Source organism: Podarcis melisellensis, assembly GCF_964234715.1.
Source record: "Podarcis melisellensis genome assembly, chromosome: 1".
Lineage (NCBI taxonomy): Eukaryota > Metazoa > Chordata > Lepidosauria > Squamata > Lacertidae > Podarcis > Podarcis melisellensis.
In genome coordinates, this window is record NC_138528.1 from 30,945,251 (window position 1) to 30,966,491 (window position 21,241).

The following is a 21,241-nucleotide window of genomic DNA, read 5'->3' on the forward strand; positions in this document are numbered from 1 at the left end:
GGGGGGGGGGATGTGAGGAGAAGTAAAATCCTACTTTCACGTGTGGCATTGGTCTGGAGTGGTGGTGTTGATGTTGGGATTTGCACCTCTCTTCTTGAAAGTAAATATTACTGTGTGTGCATAGATTTTTGTAAACTTCAGGCTGCCTGCTGTCCTTTAGAGTAGGGATGGGAAACCAATGGCCATTCAAATGTTGCAGGACTACTGCTCTTATGCCTGTTGGCCACACTGAGTGGGGCAGATGGGAGTTGGGAGTCCAATAATACAATGGTACCTCGGGTTAAGAACTTAATTCATTCTGGAGGTCCGTTCTTAACCTGAAACTGTTCTTAACCTGAAGCACCACTTTAGCTAATGGGGCCTCCCGCTGCTGTTGTGTTGCTCGATTTCTGTTCTCATACTGAAGCAAAGTTCTTAACCCAAGGTACTATTTCTGGGTTAGCGGAGTCTGTAACCTGAAGCGTATGTAACCTGAAGCGTCTGTAACCCAAGGTACCACTGTATCTGGAAGGCTGAAGATTCCTCATTACTGATTTACAGAATTGTGAGTGTCTAACTCCCCACCCCTGCCTTGCAAATCTGCATAGGATAATACTGCAAATTGCCCTATCCCTGTGTCTTAATTTTGCACTTGAACGGGGTATTTTTGGTCATTCAATTAAGTCAGGTGCCATTTTCCCCACTGCAGTTAAGTGCCTGTGTGTAGGAAGCAAGGGACATGCTCCTGCAAATCAGAGTCATAGAATCATAGATTTGTAGACTTGGAGGAAGCCACGAGGGTCATCTTGTCCAACCACATGCATTCCAGGATTTTTTCACTCAGCATGGGGCTTGAAACTTTAATCCTGGGATTAAGAGTGTCATGCTCTTCCAGTTGAGCCATCCAGCCTCATGGATATTATATCCTTTGTCCTTTTGCATATTATCCAGCCATACAGCACCCAGAGACATATATTTTTTTAGAATACTGGAGGCCTAATCCATGTTTATCATGGGAAAAGTAATAATTCTTTTCTAAAATCACTCATAACCCCAGAGCTTTTGAATTAATATTAAAACCATTTGCCATGGGAAATTGGGAGAAATTCAAATAATATTTCTTTACTTTACAATAAAAATCTTTACAACTTTAAAAGAATATTTAATAAGGATTTAAAACCATATGAAAAGTCCACATTCACAGTCCTCAGAGTCAAATTGTTGAAGGTTCAGAGTTTGACCAGCAGTGAGCCAGGAAGTATAAGAAAGATTGGGAACTTGTCATAACCACCCCACCCCCCCTGAAAATTATGCCTCTCATGATGGTGTCACATATCCTCTTGTCTACTTATTGCTGTGACACTTAAAGTGTTGCTATAGAGGAAAAGGATTGAGAATCATACATTTTCCCTTCAGAGATCCCATGACAACCATGTACAAGCATCTTAAACCCTGTAAAAAAAACCACCCTAAAATGGGGAAATGACAAAATTCCCATTCAATACTCAAGAATGGCAAGTGTGGGGGAAGCTAATGGAATTGCCTGAGATATCACCAGAAGTTTGTGGAAGAGCTGGAAACTGAATTTTATTTATTATTTATTTATTAAACTTATATACCACCCTATACCCAAAGGTCTCTGGGCAGTTGACAGAACAAAATCAGAATATAAAACCACAAAATCAGAATAAAAACAGCAACCCAATAACCCCCTCCTAAAAACCCCCACATTTTAAAAAGGCATATGATTTATGAGTTATGAAAGCGTTTCAGATCGTTAGATGTACCTTCCTGACTAGAAGGCAAAGTGTTCCAAAGTATTGGAATGCTTGGAAACTCATCATGGGGTCATCAACACTTCCGCTTGTCACATGTCTAGAAAGCACAGTTCCAAATGGCTTTCTGCTTCCCTTGTGCTTTCGAAGTACAGGTCTGAGCAGTTTCCCTGTTGCTCCTTTCCTTTCCCAGGGAAAACCCGCTCTTTAGTGCTAAATGTCAACCTGAAGAAAACCTGAATTGCTGTTTGCTCCGATGGAACACTAAAGAGTCGTTTTCTCTTGGGGAAAGCAGTGGGGCAAGATAAAGTATTACTAAGCCACTGAGGAACCGGCAATACTGGAGTTTCTCTGTGATCCTTTCCCCATACCATTTTCTTTCACAACGATAATTGAGGAGGCCTCCCCCCCCCCCCCTGTGTTGGTAACACGTTCTACAGAATCTGTGAACAAGGCTAAGCTTTTAGAAGGGCTACAACATATCTTAGAAATCTTGGTCAGAAAGTCCAGCTCATTCTCTGAAATATACTCAGAGTCGCAAAGTGATTTCATGCTCTTTATTCAGCTCATAGTGGTGAGGAGGAATGAATGAGAGTCCCCTCAAGTATCTGCTTTATATACATTATTTACACAATGGGCTGCACATGATTGGCTAATTCTGGAATTCTACTGTAAGCCAATCAGGTTGTGGATTCACTTCTATCTGGAGCATGATTGGGTGGTTCCTGCCAACCAATCATACTGCTGCATTGTTCTAAGACCAATCAGACTGCTGCATTCTGAATCCTATTGTTCTAGGACCAATCAGACTGCTGCCTTTTGGATCCTATTGTTCTAGGACCAATCAGACTGCTGCAGTTTGGATCCTATTCAATTCAGTACATAACATTCTCTGAAGTCCCAAATTCTGGTCCCAGGACAAACCTTATGTATACCACAGAATTAAATTGTTTTCAATAGCCATTTACTCTGTTAGTGGGAATGTGAGAGAGTTTAAAAGAGGTAATCTCCCCTCATCAAATTACAGTCTCCAACATTCTCTGGGAGCAGCCATGCTTGTTAAACTAGCATCAAACCAACATCTTCTGCTATATGTTTTGGAAAGTGGTCTTTTCACTACGCATTTGGACACCTCTTAATAGTTCAGAACCATTTTTTTTAAAATGATGGCTCTTGAGATCTAGTAGCTGGTTTCCATCTGTCTGGATACAGTTAGATGCCATTTTGAATCAAGATGCCAGACTGAACCTTTCAAAACTGAGCCGATTTTAACCACTGATTTCAAAACTCCACTGACTTTTCCGAGGTTTCTTAGAATTCCTGAGCAGCACTGGGTCTGAGGCTGCTAGCAGGCTTGCTGTTTAAATAGTTGACTGACAATGGGACCTGGTCAATTAGGGCAAATGGATCAGTGCTCCACCAACCTCAGGGCTCATCCACTCTTACCTTTGGCCAGGTGCGCCAAGACACCCTGTCCCCCTCAATATTTGTTGGAAGGCAGCCGGCTCCCTCAGTGTTGAGGGGGCCCATCGTGCATGACGTGTGCACGATGTGTGCACAATGTGCATTGCAGATTCAGTGGCTGCCTCCTCCAGAGTGCTCAGTCTGCTCTAGACAATGCAACACTTTCTAGACACAGGTCTGATCATTAAAGCTCCATAAAGTTAAAGGTAAAGGGACCCCTGACCATTAGGTCCAGTTGTGGCCGACTCTGGGGTTGCGGCACTCATCTAGCTTTATTGGCCGAGGGAGCCAGCGAACAGCTTCCGGGTCATGTGGCCAGCATGACTAAGTCGCTTCTGGAGAACCAGAGCAGCGCCCGCAAACGCCGTCTACCTTCCTGCCGGAGCGGTACCTATTTATCTACTTGCACTTTGACGTGCTTTTGTACTGCTAGGTTGGTAGGAGCAGGGACTGAGCAACGGGAGCTCACCCCGTCGCAGGGATTCGAACCTCCGACCTTCTGATTGGCAAGTCCTAGGCTCTGTGGCTTAACCCACAGTGCCACCCGCGTCCATATCTCTTTTCTTTTGCCCCAGCACTTTCCCCAGGAAAACCTGCTCTGTAACACTGAATTGGAACAACGCTTCAGGTTTTCCGTGGATTCTATTTGCTCCGATTTAGCAGTAAAGAGCGGGTTTTCATGGGGAAAGTACCGGTGGGGTGGGAGAAATGCTCAGAAACTGTGCCTGTGCCTAGAAACGCAGCACAAAAGGAAGTCTGGTTGAGGGCACAGCCTATCCTCAGCCAGCCTCCACCTGCATCCTGTCCTACTTACGATCATTCAGGGAATAGCTCTGCCTCTCGTTGACATTGACTCCACCTCTTGTGGGTCTCCCTGCCTTTTGTCCCACCAGTCCCAATGGTCACCAATCACCACTGCTGACTGATGAGAGCACTGAACAGGAGCACTCTACGCTGCAACACATTGTTGCCGATCCTCCTCATGCTCTTCCATTTCAGCTCTTCCCAAAAATATGTATGGGAAACTGAAAACCAATCTTTCAACTTTAGGGATCCAGTACCTTTAAATGTTGCACAGATGAGGGAATTCTGGCAGGTGAAGCTTTTCCAATCCCTTCAGCACAGCAACCTGGCAAGCTGTACCTGCCAACATTCCCTCATCTATACAACTGTTAAAAGTACAGATGTACTAACGCTGAAATATCAACCATCACTGCTTTAATTAAGATATGGTTCATTTTTAGAAAAATGTTTTACAGCCCTTTAAGCAGAGAACATATTTAAAAGAGCCAGCTGCCTCATATCCTCTAGACTAGTAATGTCAATCCTCTCAGTTTTGTTACATTATTAAATTCAGAAATAGAAACAATCGCAGTGAAATCTGTATTAGGGTCCACGGAGCAAATGTACTCTGGTCATCTAAGGGGCAAAGTAAAGTGTTCTGAAATATTAATATTCGTTATTTAGGCACAATCATTCTCAGTGGAGCAAACATTTAGGTCCTCTAATCTCAGCCACAAAATTACTTTCAGGTGAGTGAGAGCAATTTCTGTCACTGTTCTTAACAGATAATTCAGAGTTGATGTGGGTATCAATAATAGCTACCTTAAGAGGTTGTTTGTTGCCACTTAACTAATCCCCTCACTAAGATCCTATTATTTCTAACCTCTGTGAAAGCCGTGCTATTACTTTTGCCTAATTCAATTCAATAGTTGGAGCCTCTGGAAGTTGTACCTGATGTTCAAACTTCTACAATTTATTTTTATTAAGAGCTGTTTCACAGCCTGGCTACATTGGTGTTTGTTGAGGTAAACTGTGAAGGAGAGACAAGTCTCCAAATATGGCAGTGAACACACGACAGGAAGACGTAACCAATTATTACGTCATGGGTGCTCCTATGCTTGGGTGGTAACAGCAGGGGACTGCTTAATCCTCAAAGAATAAGGATTATTTTACCTCATTTTTTTTTAAAAAAAACTTAATTATTTGAACACTTTTTTCCATTGCAAAAGAGCAATTCTCAGGTTGTTTAAGCAGGAGCCATGGAATTTTGTCACTTACCACAAATGACTTCACTTGTCACAAATGTTGTCACAGGTGCAGTCTCTCCATGCCTCAATAGGATCCATGCCCCAGCAGGATCACTTGCACAGGCTCCTGCTAGCAAAACTTACTTAGTTGAATTCTGCCCTGTGTTTGTGGCAAACCTTGGACTTGCCCACACTTCTGCTTGTCCTGTGCCTAGAATGCACAAGTCTGAGCGGTTTTGCCTTTGTCCAACCACTTCCCCCCCAAAACCAGTCTTTAGTGCTAAATCAGAGCAAACCTCAATTCAGAGAAAACAATATTGACATTTGCTCTGATTCAGCGGTAAACAGTGGGTTTTCCCAGGGGTGGGGGAGCAGCAGGGCAAGCGGAAGTGTGGCTGATTCCCTTGTTCCACTGCATATATCAGAGCTTTCATCCTGCAAGATAAACATGCTCATGAGTGTTTGGCCATCGGTTCCAGTTGCTGGAATAGAATACCTGGTCTTTGCCAACAGAGGGCTTACCAGCATTTGGGAATGAATGAGTGCCTTCTTTGTGTGGGGGAGAATCTGTTCCACACTGTTGGGGAAAACAGTGTTAGAGCATTGCGGTTCAGACCAGACAGAACACAGTATTCACATACTGCAAACCAAGGAAGACATGGAAGGCAATCACAGCAATTGTGCTCTCACGTTGGGTGTTTGTGTTTGAAGTCTCTAGGCAGAGCTTAGAGTTCTAGGAAGATAAGTTTTAGCAAAGTTCTCAAGTTGCTGGGTGTGTTCTGGAGAAGAGACGTTTTGTGCAAAGTTCTCCCTCTTCATGCAAAATGCTATTTCTCCCTGTTCCTCCTTGTGAACTCTTAAGTAAGCACTACATGGGCTGAGATCAGAGGAAGGGAGGGACTCATACTAATTGTCCGGTCATCTGAGCTGTGGTTCCCCTAGGTATGGTTTATATCCTGGGGATTATATGGTGCAATTAGGTGCTGAGTTACATCATACTCTATGCTCTACCGGTGCAATGTGGGCATGGTGGTCATCAATGCAGCTGTTTTAAAATTCCTTCCCCTCCCATTGAAGTCAATAGGAGGGATATCATTTGTCTCAGGTCTAGGACTAGTTTAAACCTGAGCTGTCAGTAGGATCATAAGGAGTATAGTATGCTCCTCCCCTATGGCACCCATTTCTTGCTCATGACTCTACCCTGTTTTGGTTGTTCCATCAATCTGTCTGGCCAGGTCACCTGGTGTATCTCTTGTGGCAGAAGCATTGCCTGAGTATCAGCTGTTTAGTGGGGCTTCCAGCTAAATCCCGTAGCCTTTCAGATTTGACACAACTTGAATATAGCCTTGTACCCTGAATTTTTCACCCTTGATAAAGCTTTCTTTTCTTTCCTCCTCTCCATCTAGCTCACCCAGTGTTTGAAAATGGGCAAGTTGAATGCCCACAGGGATATAAAAGGTTGAATCGGAGCCACTGCCAAGGTAAGTGTGAAACTTTTTCTCATTCCCTTTCACAGGTACTGTGGTGTTATTCAACTACTGTGTCATGTCAGCACAAAGGTTTCTGCTTGTGCTGCAGGATCCTAAGAGCATAAGAAGAGTCTGCTGAATTAGGCTCATCTAGTCCCGCATCCTGTATTCACAATGGCCAACCAGATTCCTGTGGGAAGCCCTAGGCAGAACATGAGCAGAATAGCATTCTGTCCTCCTGAGATTCACAGTAACTGGTATTCAGAGGCATAATGACATTAGAGGTAGGACATAGCCCCTTGGTTAATAGCCCCATGCCCTCCCCCAGATCTGTGCCAGAGGGTTGAGGGAATCTCTGGAACTGAGTTAGGGGATGCATGGAACAAGAGAATTAGTGCTGTGTTGGATTCCACTCATTATATGCAAAAATGATCTGTCCCATGGTTACTTGCTTAATTACAACCCAAAACCCTACAGCTCTACTTATAAAGAGCAGAAACATCTAGTCACATTATTATGTATTCTAATTGCTCTTTCACCCCTTGAATCTCATCTTCATTCAATTATCAGCAGTGCCAATGCACGAACATTTGCCTTACTTGGTCCTGTGATAAGATAAACTCTGCCCTACAACAGATACAGAATCTTCCACTCTGTAGAGAAATATAGGCTGATACATATCTTTGCCTTTGATGAGTTTATAATTCATATAACCTCCCAACTGCAGGGTGTGTTCTAGGTAAATGTTTTCTGGTGGTTGTTTTGAAAAAGGATTATGTTTCTTATACCCTAAAGCAATCTTAGCTGTAGCAGTTTTATTTGTGTAGGAGGTGTTGAGAGGAAGGTTTAAAAGTGAAAGTGAACAGGTGTGGGGAAATCTGTTATTAATTTATTTTTTTAATGTACATCCTGCCACATGCTTTGAAAAGCCTCGGGGCAGTTAATGCAACAATTTAAAACAATACCATCTTGTTAGTGCAATAAAATTAGTTAACAATAACTATAAGCAGGGTAAATAACAGTTATGAAACACTTATGCTTAAGTCTGGAATAAAATTCATGTCTCTCCAAATGCCCACAAGAAAATTAAGTAACTGATCTCCTAAAAATGAAAACTTTGCAGGCCTTGTGAATCTATGTAGGGAAGAAGTTGGGTGAGGAAAGTGTCCCCACAAAAGATGCTGCTGACACCAGATAATGCTGGTACTCTGAGCATCTTATTACATAAGTGTATGAGATGGGTCATACAATTTTATATCCACACCAATGGTTTATATATGGTTCCAAGAGCTGGAATGTGCTCTGTAGAGTAATGGAGGAGAAATTCAATTTGTTTGCACTTTAATACAAAATGACCTAATTTGCAGTTCTCAAACCAATATACAAACTGAAACACAGCTAACCTTCAAAATTTACACTTCTCTGAATTTTGCGGTGTAGTTCTCCTACCAAACAATATGTTTAAAATGCACATCATTGCGGTAAATGTGCATACAAATGCTTTCAAAAGTATGTATGTGACCGGATGCACATTGGATGAATGCTGGTTGGTTCTGCTTCGAAGCCATAGCACAGATGGATCCTGGCTTTCAAAATTCCTTTTGCTTTAGGTCAAATGAGGGCTGTATACCTCTTACATTTTTCCTAATGCATCTTGCGATGAAATTGGCATTGGGCTGGGCCTCTCTGGGAATTTTTACTTGTTCTTAGTGCACATTCCAGATGCTGTTCAAAGCATAAAGCCCAGTGTCTCGTCATAGTGGTGGCAGGAATGTCATCGTTCTTTCTCTAGGATCTCCCCCCCTTACAATAAGCTGTGAGATTCTACTTGGATGGCGTAATGCAGAGTCTTAGCTTGGATTTGTGCAATTCCATTGATGGATGTTCTCTTGACATGTTTCCTTTAGCATGGAATTCCTCTCATATTGAACTGATTAGCAAATCACCACAATTCTGTGGGTCTCAACCTTTCTGGCTCATAGCTGATTTGTAAACCATGATTGCCTGTCCTTGCTATTCCACTCTGTTACCATTACTACTACCCCTTCTCTAATTGCCGGGGCTGCATACATTCATTTTGATATGCCCTGCTGCTGTGGAACCTGTGCCCACAAAGGCCACATTGACAAACTCTGAGCTATTGCAGCAGAGAGATTCTTGGGCCCTAATGTATTTTTTTAAAAAAAAGCATAAATATCTAAACTTGTGTTTTATTGAAAGTGGGATTGATTTCCTGGTCGGTGATCTTCAGGCCTCACAAATATAGTGCAGGGCAGGTATAATGTATTTAGGTGTTGACACTTTCTGAGAGAGACTTTACAAATAGGTCACACTCTGTGCATGAGTGGCATGATAAGTTGGCAAGTGCATACTCCCAAACCTGCTTATTGATGCAACATGAATGTGGGATAGGAGTGGCTGTTTAACTCCATACTTGAACTGACCATATGCGGCTTTCTTAACAGAGGTGTATGGGGACTACATTGCTTGATGGGTTGGGAATTCCACAGGGGGGGGCATTCCCAGGGGAGTTGAAGGAGGCAGTAGTGCGTCTGCTCTTAAAGAAAACATCATGAGATCCTTCAGATCTATCCAATTACCGCCCGATTTTGAACCTTTCGTACCTGGGTAAGATAATTGAGAGAGCGACTGCCGAACAGCTTGGTAGGTTTCTGGATGAAACATCTGCCTTGGATCCATTCCAGTCTGGCTTTCACCCTGGACATGGGACTGTTAGTTGCCCTAACAGATGATCTCTGTTTGCAGCTAGACCGAGGCGGGTCTGGGCTGCTGATTCTTCTAGATCTGTCAGCAGCCTTTGACATGATTGACCATTAACTATTGGACCACCACATTGCAGACATGGGGATTCAGGGCACAGTCTTACAATGGCTGCACTCTTTCCTGTCAGGCTGGGGACAGAGGGTAGCGCAAGGGGAGGAGTTGTCATCGCGGCACCCCTTGGTGTGTGCAGTGCCACAGGACACAATTCTCTCCCCGATGCTCTTTAACATATTTATGCGCCCCCTTGCCCAGCTTGTTCGGAGTTTTGGGCTGGGTTGTCATCAATATGCTGATGACACCCAACTTTATCTGTTGATGGACAGCCATCCTGATCCGGCCCCAGATACACTGACCAGATATTTGGAAGCTGTGGCTGGATGGTTGTGTGGGAGCTGGCTGAAGCTAAATCCTTCAAAGACAGAGGTCCTCTGGTTGGGTTGAGACGACATGGGGTTGGGGGGCAAACTCCCATCCCTTGCTGGGGCACAATTAGTGCCAGTGCCTTCTGTCAAGAGTCTGGATGTAACCCTCGTCACCTCCCTCTCTATGGAGGTGCAGGTTACAGCTACAGCAAAGGCGGCATTTTCCCACCTCTGCCGTGTTAAGCAGTTGGTTCCTTACCTTTCTCGCCCTGATCGAGCCACTGTGATACATGCAATGGTCACCTCCAGGCTTGATTATTGTAATTTGCTCTATGCTGCCCATGAAGCTGACCCAGAAACTCCAGCGGGTGCAGAATGCTGCGGCGAGACTGCTTACGGGGTCCTCACCATGGGACCACATCCATCCAGTGCTACATCAGCTGCACTGGCCCCTGGTGGAGTACAGGGTCAGGTTTAAGGTGCTGGTTCTAACCTTCAAAGCCCTATACAACCTGGGACCCTTGTACCTGCGGGACCGCCTCTCCTGGTATGCCCAGCAGAGGACCTTACAGTTCACAAACAATAACATCTTGGAGGTCCCTGGCCTCAATGAGGTTAGACTGGCCTCGACCAAAGGACCTTTTCGGCCCTGGCCCCAGCCTGGTGGAATGCTCTGCTGCAAGAGACCAGGGCCCTATAGGACTTCGCCATCTTTCTGCAGGGCCTGCAAGATGGAGCTGTTCCGCATGGCCTTTGGTCGGGGCCCAGTCTGACCCCTCTCTTCTTACAGAACCCTGCATACAAGAGGCCGCTTTAACTCTTCTCACCGGCTCATATAAATAGCTGAGCCTGGTGAGTATTTAAGGCTCCCAACCCCTATAGTTATAATTTGTGGGTTGCCATCTGATTTTATGTGATTTTAATCCGATTTTAAGCTGTATTTCAGCCGATTGCTGAATTTTATGTTTTAATGTATTTATATTTTGATGTTAGCTGCCCTGGCCAGGGAGGGCAGGGTATAAATAAAATTTATTATTATTATATTATTATTATTAATGGAGAGGGAGATCTTAGCCTTCTTTAATCCAGCGCTCAAAAGCTACACTGCCTCCTCCATTCCCCTCTGCCCTGCATATAGCCTTCTATTTTTAGGAGCTCTTTGCTGTGTTTGCACTTGGTTCACCTTCTGGCAACTGTGGAGTGTGTGCCCGGCAGACCACATTTTGCCCAGAATCTGGCTCTGAAGGCCTTGCCTAGGCACTCAGAGCCATTTGGCTCAATGAGCACTGGAATGAGACCACACAGTATGCCTGGGATCCTCCCCAAGTGGGGGGGGGGGAGAAGAGTAAACGAGATGCTTAAAGCTAATTTTTCAGGGTCTTTGGCTCTGCTTCTGTTGCCAAGCTGGAAAAGAGCCAACAAATGAATGGTTAACCAAGTTTTTCTTCTTCTTCCATTCTTTTGCTAACAGAGCCATATAAAGCGGTCTTATACTAAATCAGGCCATTTGTCAATCTGGATCAGTTTTGTCTACGCTGATTGACAAAGACTCTGTGGTTTTAGACAGGATTCTTTCCCAATCCTACCTGGAGATGCCAGAGATTGATCTTTGGCTTTTAGTATGCATTGCTTTTGCTCGGCCATTGTGCTATTGTCTCATCCACCATGCACTAAGGAGAAAAAATGCCAGTTCCCTTCAGCAGTGGTAGAGTTGAGACATTACACTATGTGCATATTCTCATGCTGACAGGGCTTAATTTGAGCCATGTGTGTTGTGCGACAAGCACACAGAGTGCAATGTGATTGATTGTTTGTGTGAGGGGGGAGGCTCAGTTAATTTCATTGTACATGTTGTACATTGACAATAAAGGTATTATTATTATTATTATTATTATTTTATTATTATTTTGTGTAAGGAGTGCCTCATTCTGGAAAATGGGAAGTAAAACAGAAAGATTAGAGTTCCTCTGAGCATGTGCCATGGATCTTTTCCTCACTACACACACACAGTATTAGCAGTCAAATTTCAAATGTTGGGCGATAAAAATGCTCACAGATCCCATGTGATAATCCTTATGGAAAATGTGTGTCCTTTTACTGCTAAGGACATGGAATATTCAGCAAGAAGAATGGTGCGATAACTATTCCACAATCCACTGAATAAGATTTCATATACAGAAAACTCCTGTTTTGGGTGTGACCGATAATGTGCGTGATTGCACACATGCGCATGGCACTGAACCCAGAAGTGACCCCGAAATGTCATAAAAGATATCACTAAAAGGGAAAAATGGGGGCGGGGTGGGGCAGAGCGGGGGTGGAACAAGGTGTTTCAATTGCACACGATTTTACGGAAGCTCGCAGTGACCTGGAACGGAACCCTCACAAATTGGGGGCTGCCTGTAATTGCCTTTGTTTTCAATGTAATTTTAAGTAGCACAGGTTTGAATGGCACAGACAGCACAGCTATCTATTCAACCAAGCATTCAGCAATGTTGGGTGGGATTCACTTAACAAATCCCATGAGTGGAAGCCCTGTGCAAGGAATTCTGCTTGAGCAACATTGCCCCCCCCAAAAAAAAATTAGCCCTAGGGGTGGGGGAGTTCACCCAGAACAGTGCATGGGGGGAGGAGAGGGGGGACTGTTGTGTCTGGCCAGCTAAAGTGCTTGCTTTTATGGAACAGTCACCTTAACACATCAAATTCTTTTTTAATGAAATATTTATTAAAGTTTTACAAAGACATAAGTACAAAAGTACATGAAAAAAATAAAAATAAAAATACAACATACAAAAGACAAAAGACAAAAAGAAAATAAGAAAAAATTAAAAACAAATCCGTTTTTTATAACTTTAAACTCATTTGCTTGTTTCCTTGACCTCCTCTCACCTCCCCTTTTTGTATCCCATTTACATAATCAAATCAGCAAATCCTTACCCTCATTCATTGTCTTAACTCTATATCTTAACATATTATAACTCTATATTTCCAACCATTATCAATTCATTTTTGCATATTCTTAATAACTTTGTTGCTAATGCCAGTTATTTTCAATCGAACATCATTTTAACATTCATTAATTTTACAGTGTTTCTGCAAATAGTCTTTAAATTTCTTCCAGTCTTCTTCCACCAACTCTTCTCCCAGGTCAACACAACATCAAATTCTACCCATTGTTCTGTGGTTACAATCCTTTCCATCTTGCAACTTGCATTGTCTTGACCAGTAGAGGCTAGTCCATTAATAGCTACCTATTCTGTGTTTCTTGTTCCCTCTGGCCATCATTGAAAGAACTCTTTTCCAAATCTTTGGAAACCTGGTTTTCTCAAAAGCCTGACACAATTGAAAGGGCCTCTTCTTCCCTTTGGTCTGTTGGGGGCATACCATGTACCTCAGCTGGGCTGTAAGCAAGTTCTTTGGGCCCCTTGTTGATGACACTACTGAGTGATGGGGCCAGAAGAAGCTGTTACCTCTTCCCTCCTGGTGTGTTGTTGATCATAGTTCTTCACAGGCATCTGCCACTTCTGGGAGCTTCGCCATGATTAGGAAACACCGCCTGACCCTTTCGGTCAGAGGCCATAAAGCCCAATTGTGCTGCTGGCATGGCAAGTGGAAAGAACTTGCCAGAGGTCATGTGGTGGGTTGGTGCAGAGCAATTTAGCACATTCTGTTTCTCTGACAGCTCCTTGAGATCTGGAGCCCTCCCCACCAATCTGTGCTTCCAAATTCTCATGCAAATCTTCCCCATTATTACAGGAAGATGTTTATTTTACCTAATGCTGTAGTGTGGCCATCCCGTCAATGGATCATGTGCAAATAGTGCCCCCAACTGCTCACGTAAAGGAATGATCACTCGTGACCCATTTGTGACATTTGCACACATGTGGCTTAGAGTGTTTTCATATGTCAAGCTTTGTGTTAATGTTTATCTGATGTTGATGCAGAAAAGGAGGCCTAGGAGAAGCATCCGCAAAGAGATTAGCATTATGGCTAGGATGTGTTCGCATTCACATTACAATCAAGATTCAAGCCAAAGCTGCTTTAGAGTTCCTTTTAAGTGATTCATGTTTCAACTGGAATTGTAGTGTGAAGGTATAATGTACATAGTCCAGAAAACTCATTATCGTTGCAGATGCCTCTCCTCTTATTTTTGGTATGATGAGACATTCGCATAAATAGCTAAGAGCTCAAAAGTAATTTAAACTGAGGCCAGTGTTTTGTTAGTCTATAAATGGAAAACAAGTGAGGTCCCAACTAAATAAGAATGGCAAGTTAAGTTGACAGAATATGCTCAACTTGCAGACTTAACATATAGAATAAGAGAACAAGAACATACGTTTAAAGAAGACTGGAAAATGTTTATGGATTATATGGGAAATAATTGTGTGCAGCTGAAACACTGGCAGGATTAAGAGAAATTCAACAAGTTTTGATGGATGCAATAATGGAATACTGAATGGTATAGTTTTTGAAAAATATGCAGGGATTTATGAAATGTAAAATGAATCATGGAAAGAGAAGAAGGGAATATTTTAAATTGTAAAACAGAATATAGATATATATATATATATATATATATATATATATATATATATATATATATATATGCAGGTTTTGGTGTCCTCGGGTGTCTTCCCGTGTAAAAGTTGGGGTGTCTAGGCGACGTTTCGACGAGGTCTCACTCGTCATCTTCAGGCTGGTGCTTTTGGCTTCTTGTTGCTGGAACAGAGCAGGATCTCAGTGTTTGAGTTCCTATAAATACTGTTGAGGGGGTGTGGTGTATAGCCTCCAATGTTCTGGGCAGAGAGGAAGTTCCCAGGCTAGTGTGCCTTTTCTTCTTTTGTTCCTTAATTACTTGAGGGATATCTTGAGTGATTTCTTGAGTGATATCCTGAGTACCACTTAGGTGGGTCATTAGGTGTGGATTAGTTGCTAAAGTCTTTGTGTCTTGACCTCTTGAACTTTGTGAAGAGTTTTTCTGAGAAGATGGCTGTACTGCACTTAGTTGTGCTCTGGCTTGGCTTCGTGTATAGGGGCGAGCTGTGGTTTTGTGGCCTGTGTCAGCCAGATCTGTGTAGGGATTGCAGGGGGGTGCAGCATCCGGAGGTGCCACCATGGTTTGGCTACTGGATGGTGTCTGTAATTTATCTGTGGAGAGGGTCTGGGTTTGGGTCTGGTGTGGTTGATTGGTGATGGCGTTCTGTGTGCCTCTGGATCTGGTGTCAGTTTTTGTGGGGAGGGCTAATTTCCAGATGTCTGGCAAGCGGGATGTGTCGTCACGCTTGTTCATGTTGTGAGGGTGTTTCTCTATCTCGATGGCTTCCATGATTATTCTCTTGTGGTGATGTTCCATGTTAAAGAGCAATTTGGAATCTGCAAAATTAATTTCGTGTCCTGTTTCTTTCATGTGTTGGAAAAGAGAGGAAGTTTTTTCTTCTTTTTTGACGGCATTCTTGTGTTCTGCGATACGTGCATTTATTCGTCTGTTTGTTTGTCCAATGTACGTCAGACATCTGGAAATTAGCCCTCCCCACAAAAACTGACACCAGATCCAGAGGCACACAGAACGCCATCACCAATCAACCACACCAGACCCAAACCCAGACCCTCTCCACAGATAAATTACAGACACCATCCAGTAGCCAAACCATGGTGGCACCTCCGGATGCTGCACCCCCCTGCAATCCCTACACAGATCTGGCTGACACAGGCCACAAAACCACAGCTCGCCCCTATACACGAAGCCAAGCCAGAGCACAACTAAGTGCAGTACAGCCATCTTCTCAGAAAAACTCTTCACAAAGTTCAAGAGGTCAAGACACAAAGACTTTAGCAACTAATCCACACCTAATGACCCACCTAAGTGGTACTCAGGATATCACTCAAGAAATCACTCAAGATATCCCTCAAGTAATTAAGGAACAAAAGAAGAAAAGGCACACTAGCCTGGGAACTTCCTCTCTGCCCAGAACATTGGAGGCTATACACCACACCCCCTCAACAGTATTTATAGGAACTCAAACACTGAGATCCTGCTCTGTTCCAGCAACAAGAAGCCGAAAGCACCAGCCTGAAGATGACGAGTGAGACCTCGTCGAAACGTCGCCTAGACACCCCAACTTTTACACGGGAAGACACCCGAGGACACCAAAACCTGCATTCCTGTACCCGTGAAAATCTACGAAAGCATATATGTATATATATATGTATATATATATATATATATATATATATATATCTCCATCCATCCTATAATTATAAAGTTGCCCTAAATTGGAAATCCATACCACATCTTGTGTGACTGATTACTTTGGGAGGAAGAGAATTAAGAGTGTTCTGAGCCCTACAGTACAAGATAGAACCTCAAACTGGGCTAGGTAGAACTAATGGCCTGATTCTGTTCATCAGGAGTGGGGAACCTCAGGCCTGGGTTCTCTGTCCAGTCTTGGGACTCTCCTCAGACCATGCCCCCTCTCTCCAAGCCACCTCCTTCACCGCACTGGTCCAACTTCATGCCTCCTCAAATGCTCTGAACTGTGATCATGCCTCTTCCTTCCTTGAACACAACATTCATTTTTTAAAGAAAGAACAAACAAGATAAAAGACAGGCTAAAGGAACAAAGAAGGCAGTTCCATCAACAATTCCATCTATAATACCTAAACCACAGGAGGAGAGGGTGCTCTTGTGCTCATGTTCCATTCACTTGTTTCCCACAGGGATCTGGTTTGCCACTGTGAGAACAGGATGCTCGACTAGATGGGCCAATGGCCTAATCCAGGCATCCCCAAACTCGGCCCTCCATTTGTTTTGGGACTACAACCCCCATCATTCCTATCTAACAGGACCAGTGGTCAGGGATGATGGGAACTATAGTCCCAAAACATCTGGAGGGCTGAGTTTGGGGATGCCTGGCCTAATCTATCAGGTTCTTCTTATGTTCTTTTGTCCTTAAGGTCTTAACATGGTTCCAAAAAGATTGCATTGCAGCATTGGACAGCACCAGAGGGCACTCCAAAGTTGAGCCAATACCACAGAAAAAAGCTGTCTTCTTTGTGACTACATAATATACCTTTGTTGAAGAGGGTACTTGAAGAAGAGCCTCTACAGAGGACACAGGCAGGCTGGTAGGAGAAGAGTTGTTCCCTCAGATAAATGCCCCAGGCCATTTAGCACTTGAGAACACCATCACCTTAAATTGGATTCTGATTAGGCAGTCAGTGTAGTAATATGAGCAACCCTGACTGCACCAGACAAAATTCTGGTAGCCAGATTCTTCAGCAACTGAAGCTTCTAGGTTGTCTTTTAAGGACAACCCCATGTAACACATCACAATATCCCAGCTGAGAGGCTACCAGAGTGGGAATCGCAGTAGCAAGCCTATTTCTGTCTAGGAATCACCAGGCTCAGTGAACCAACTGAAGCTGGTAAAAGACACTTGGCTTCAAGTGAAAACGCTGGCCCCCAAATGGCTTGGCTGCTCTTTCAGGGAGAGTGTAACCCCACCCAGAACTAACTGAACACCAGGTTCCAGGGCACAAGAACTGTTTCATCTCAGTGCCTCCATCTTGTCAGGATTTAGCTTCACGTTTCTGGCCCTCATCTAGCCCATTACTGAATCTGGCTCTTCAGAGTGCTGAATAGGTAGCCCTCACAAAGTCAACTGCCTCTCAACCTTCCCTTAACAGCTCTACCTTTTTATATCTGTTTTTACACGTGGCCTCCACCTGTGAACCCCCCCCCCCCCGACATTCTCTTTTGCTTGGTGATTCCATCATCTCTGCTCTGTCACATCAGGACTTGTTCCCTTTGCAGAACCTCCTTGCAGTGCCATTTGTGGGCAGCACCAGAATAGGTTGGCTAATCTTGTTCTCTCTGTTCACCTTTTATAGATATCAACGAATGTCTAATATTTGGCATATGCAAAGATGCAGAATGTGTGAACACTCGCGGCAGCTTCCTCTGCACTTGTAAGGCTGGAACCATGCTGGACCCATCCCGCAGTCACTGCATTTGTAAGTGTCCCCAGATAGACCATAACAACTCTCCCCCCCCTTTATTCGTCTTTTTTCCCATTAGCACAATAACTGTATGGGTTGGATCATAAGGAGTTTGAAGGAGTGGGCAGTAGCCATCAATCCTGGGCAGTTACACCATGTACCAGAGATGATTACTCTAGAAAAGGCACCCCCAAATTCAGCCCTCCAGATGTTTTGGGACTACAACTCCCATCATTCCCAGTGATCAGGGATGATGGGAATTGCAGTCCCAAAACATCTGGAGGGCCGAGTTTGGGGATGCCTGCTCTAGAACAAGAGGAAGATGCTTTCCCTTTAGCTTCTGCCCATAAGGATGATGTCATCATTATCAACCAAAAGAGACTTGCTAACTGTCCCGCCTTGGGCAAAAGACCCCCTAATTTTTAAAGCTGCTCTGCTTCTCTCTTTTAAAGTGAATTTCCCGGTTTTGCCTGTGTCCTGATCCATTTTGCCTTCATTATAGTTTCCTATGACATGTTATAGTTGATTCAGGAAAATTTCCCCAAAGCTGACTCAAATTTGCTAAATCTAAGCACAAAAGCAACGCTGCTCTGCTCCTCTCATTAAGAATTTAATTTGAAATCTTAACTGAAATCTGAAGTCTTGTGCAGTCTTGTTGCAAAACCTTTGGCATGAGTTACCTAACTCTATGATTTGGCAAAGATTCTTAACTGTTTGATGGTGAACTTTTTAGCTAGCTTCTTTATTAGCAAACTAAGCAAGAGATGATCCATAGATGCAAATCTCAAAGTAGAATAGTGTTTTAATCAACTCTTCATCTTAAAGCATGAGGAAATTAAGCATCTGAAATACTTCTTGACATTCTTGAATTCAATGCAATTAAATGTGTATTAAAATAGCTCCACTGTTTTTCTTGCCTTCACTATTGGTGAAGGAGTGAACAATTGTTGGAGATCAACAAGAAGAGCCTAACAGTATGATCCCTATACATGTTTACTCAAAAGTAAAACCACTGTGTTCAACTGGGCTTCCAGTAAGTGTCATAGGATAATTCCCTTTTACTGGGGAATAAATCCCATTGCACAGTACTGAGTAAACATTCGTAGGATTGCACTGAAAATCTTCGCTTTTCAAAAGCTGACTAATCAACCATTTGTGTTTCAGCTGATAAAGCAGTTTCCACAGAGCAGGGGCTGTGCTATCGCTCAACTGTCGGGGGAGTCTGTGCCCTGCCACTCAATCAGCACATCACCAAGCAGATCTGCTGCTGTAGTCGTGTTGGCAAAGGGTGGGGAAGAAATTGTGAGACGTGTCCATTACCAGGATCTGGTAAAAACTCTGCTTGTTCTTTTGGACCTTTCCCCCTGCCCTTTCACTTTCTGCAAATTTTAAACTGGTGGCTACTTAGGGTCTTCCGGCTCTTTATCAGACCAGCAATACCATTTGCAATTCTCTGCCCGAAATGGGATTAACTTAGAGGCATGTGATGAGGGCTTCTCCAGTGATATATTCCTTTTGATCTGATGTTGTTACTTGCCTCAATTTGGCAAAATCCATGATAGCTGTAGATGTTTGTGTACTTTAAAATTATATGCCTAAAGTATCTTAGTTGGAGGGACACGGGTGGCACTGTGGGTTAAACCACAGAGCCTAGGACTTGCCAATCAGAAGGTCAGTGGTTCAAATCCCCATGACGGGGTGAGCTCCCGTTGCTCGGTCCCTGCTCCTGCCAACCTAGCAGTTCGAAAGCACGTCAAAGTTCAAGTAGATAAATAGGTACCGCTCTGACGGGAAGGTAAACGGCGTTTCTGTGTGCTGCTCTGGTTTGCCAGAAGCGGCTTAGTCATGCTGGCCACATGACCTGGAAGCTGTACGCCGGCTCTCTCGGCCAATAAAGCGAGATGAGCGCCGCAACCCCAGAGTCTGTCACGACTGGACCTAACGGTCAGGGGTCCCTTTACCTTTACTTTAGTATCTTAGTTAACCAATGGAAAACAGAAGTGGATTTTGCAAGCCCTTATGGTGGTTAAGAGACTTATACCTCCCTGTCTATTGCACAATCTGACGACCTCCCTGCCCTGACTGCATTCAAACATATTTCATATAGGCATTAGTGTTACACGGATACATGCTTGAACATCTAGAAGGCTTATATTAACTTACATGTTTTAAGAAAGATTTGTGTACTGATGGTCACTGCATCCACAATGTAAGCTGATGGTGGTCTACTGTTATTATAATGATTTATTTGTATATTATTATTGTTTTGTTTTTCCTCTCTCCTTTAATTTTAATTGCTCTTCTTAAATTTGTAAATAAAATTAAGAAAGAATAAAAGAAAGAAATCAGATTAGTCCAGTGGCACTTGTTGACTATTTGTCATGAGGCAATGTGAACTTATAGCATTAGATAGAAAATGAATCACTGAGCACTCAAAAGACCATAAGCAGAGCATGACAAACTGAGAGGAATAGAGAATTATAAGAATGGCCTCTCAGCCCTCATATAACACTACCTTACAATAAGACTTTGCCCCTTCCTGCACCTCCTTGTAGATACTGTGACAGGGGTAGCCAATGTGGTGCCTTCCATATGTTGTTGGACTCCAGTTCCCATCAGCCCTAGCCAGCATGACAAATAGTTTGGGATTATGGGAGTTGTAGTCCAGCGACAACTGGAGGGCCTTGTATTGGTTAGCCCTGCACTATGAAGTCTTCTGCCTTTCTGCAGTTGCAGTCAGTGAGTTCTCAAGCTGCACCAGACATGAACCAGTTTAGCATTTCTCATTAAGCGCTGGGAAATGGACTCTAAAATGTCACGCACATTTACTTCTGAACATGGTGCCAGCCCGAGACACTTTGCCACCTGAAGCAGGTTTGAAACACCACCTACTGCCTCTGGGACCAACACTTTAAAAAATCTTCAGGCACCAGTTCCTGCCTTCATCTAGCCCCCTACCCTTTGTGGCGCTGCCTGAAGCAGGCTGATTCACTCTGGATGCTTCCTGTTTTTTATGTAGTTCCAAGCAGCAGCGATGTAAACAAAAAGAAAAAAAATGTTTCTGAAAGATGCTGGAAAGAATGGATATTTATTATTAAATTAGCTAATTTAATAATAAACATTCATCCTTTCCAACTTCTTTAACATACATGGTTTCTTTTTTGTTTACATCACTCTGCGGTGAAGCAGGGCAGGGCCTGTGTTGCCAAATGAACTTTGTCGATGGCCGTATCAGATATGCCCAAAACCTACAGTGATGAATTAAAAGGGGGTTTGGGGCTTGCGGAACTTTATGTCTGTTTGTTTGACCTTCGACTCTGATGCAGCCTTAACAAGCAGTAGATCCCTTGGCCCTTTTGTTCCACAGCTGTCTCTCTTTG

General features: G+C 43.5%; 1 protein-coding gene across 1 annotated transcript in view; it reads left to right on the forward strand.

Moving 5' to 3' along the window:
• Nucleotides 1-21,241, forward strand: part of LTBP2 (latent transforming growth factor beta binding protein 2) — a 133,641-nt gene that overhangs the window by 67,697 nt on the left and 44,703 nt on the right. Inside the window, exons 9-11 of the mRNA XM_081908600.1 lie at nt 6,655-6,729; nt 17,754-17,876; nt 19,026-19,190. Of these exons, the coding sequence (XP_081764726.1) occupies nt 6,655-6,729; nt 17,754-17,876; nt 19,026-19,190 (363 nt within the window). The remainder of the gene's footprint in view (nt 1-6,654; nt 6,730-17,753; nt 17,877-19,025; nt 19,191-21,241) is intronic.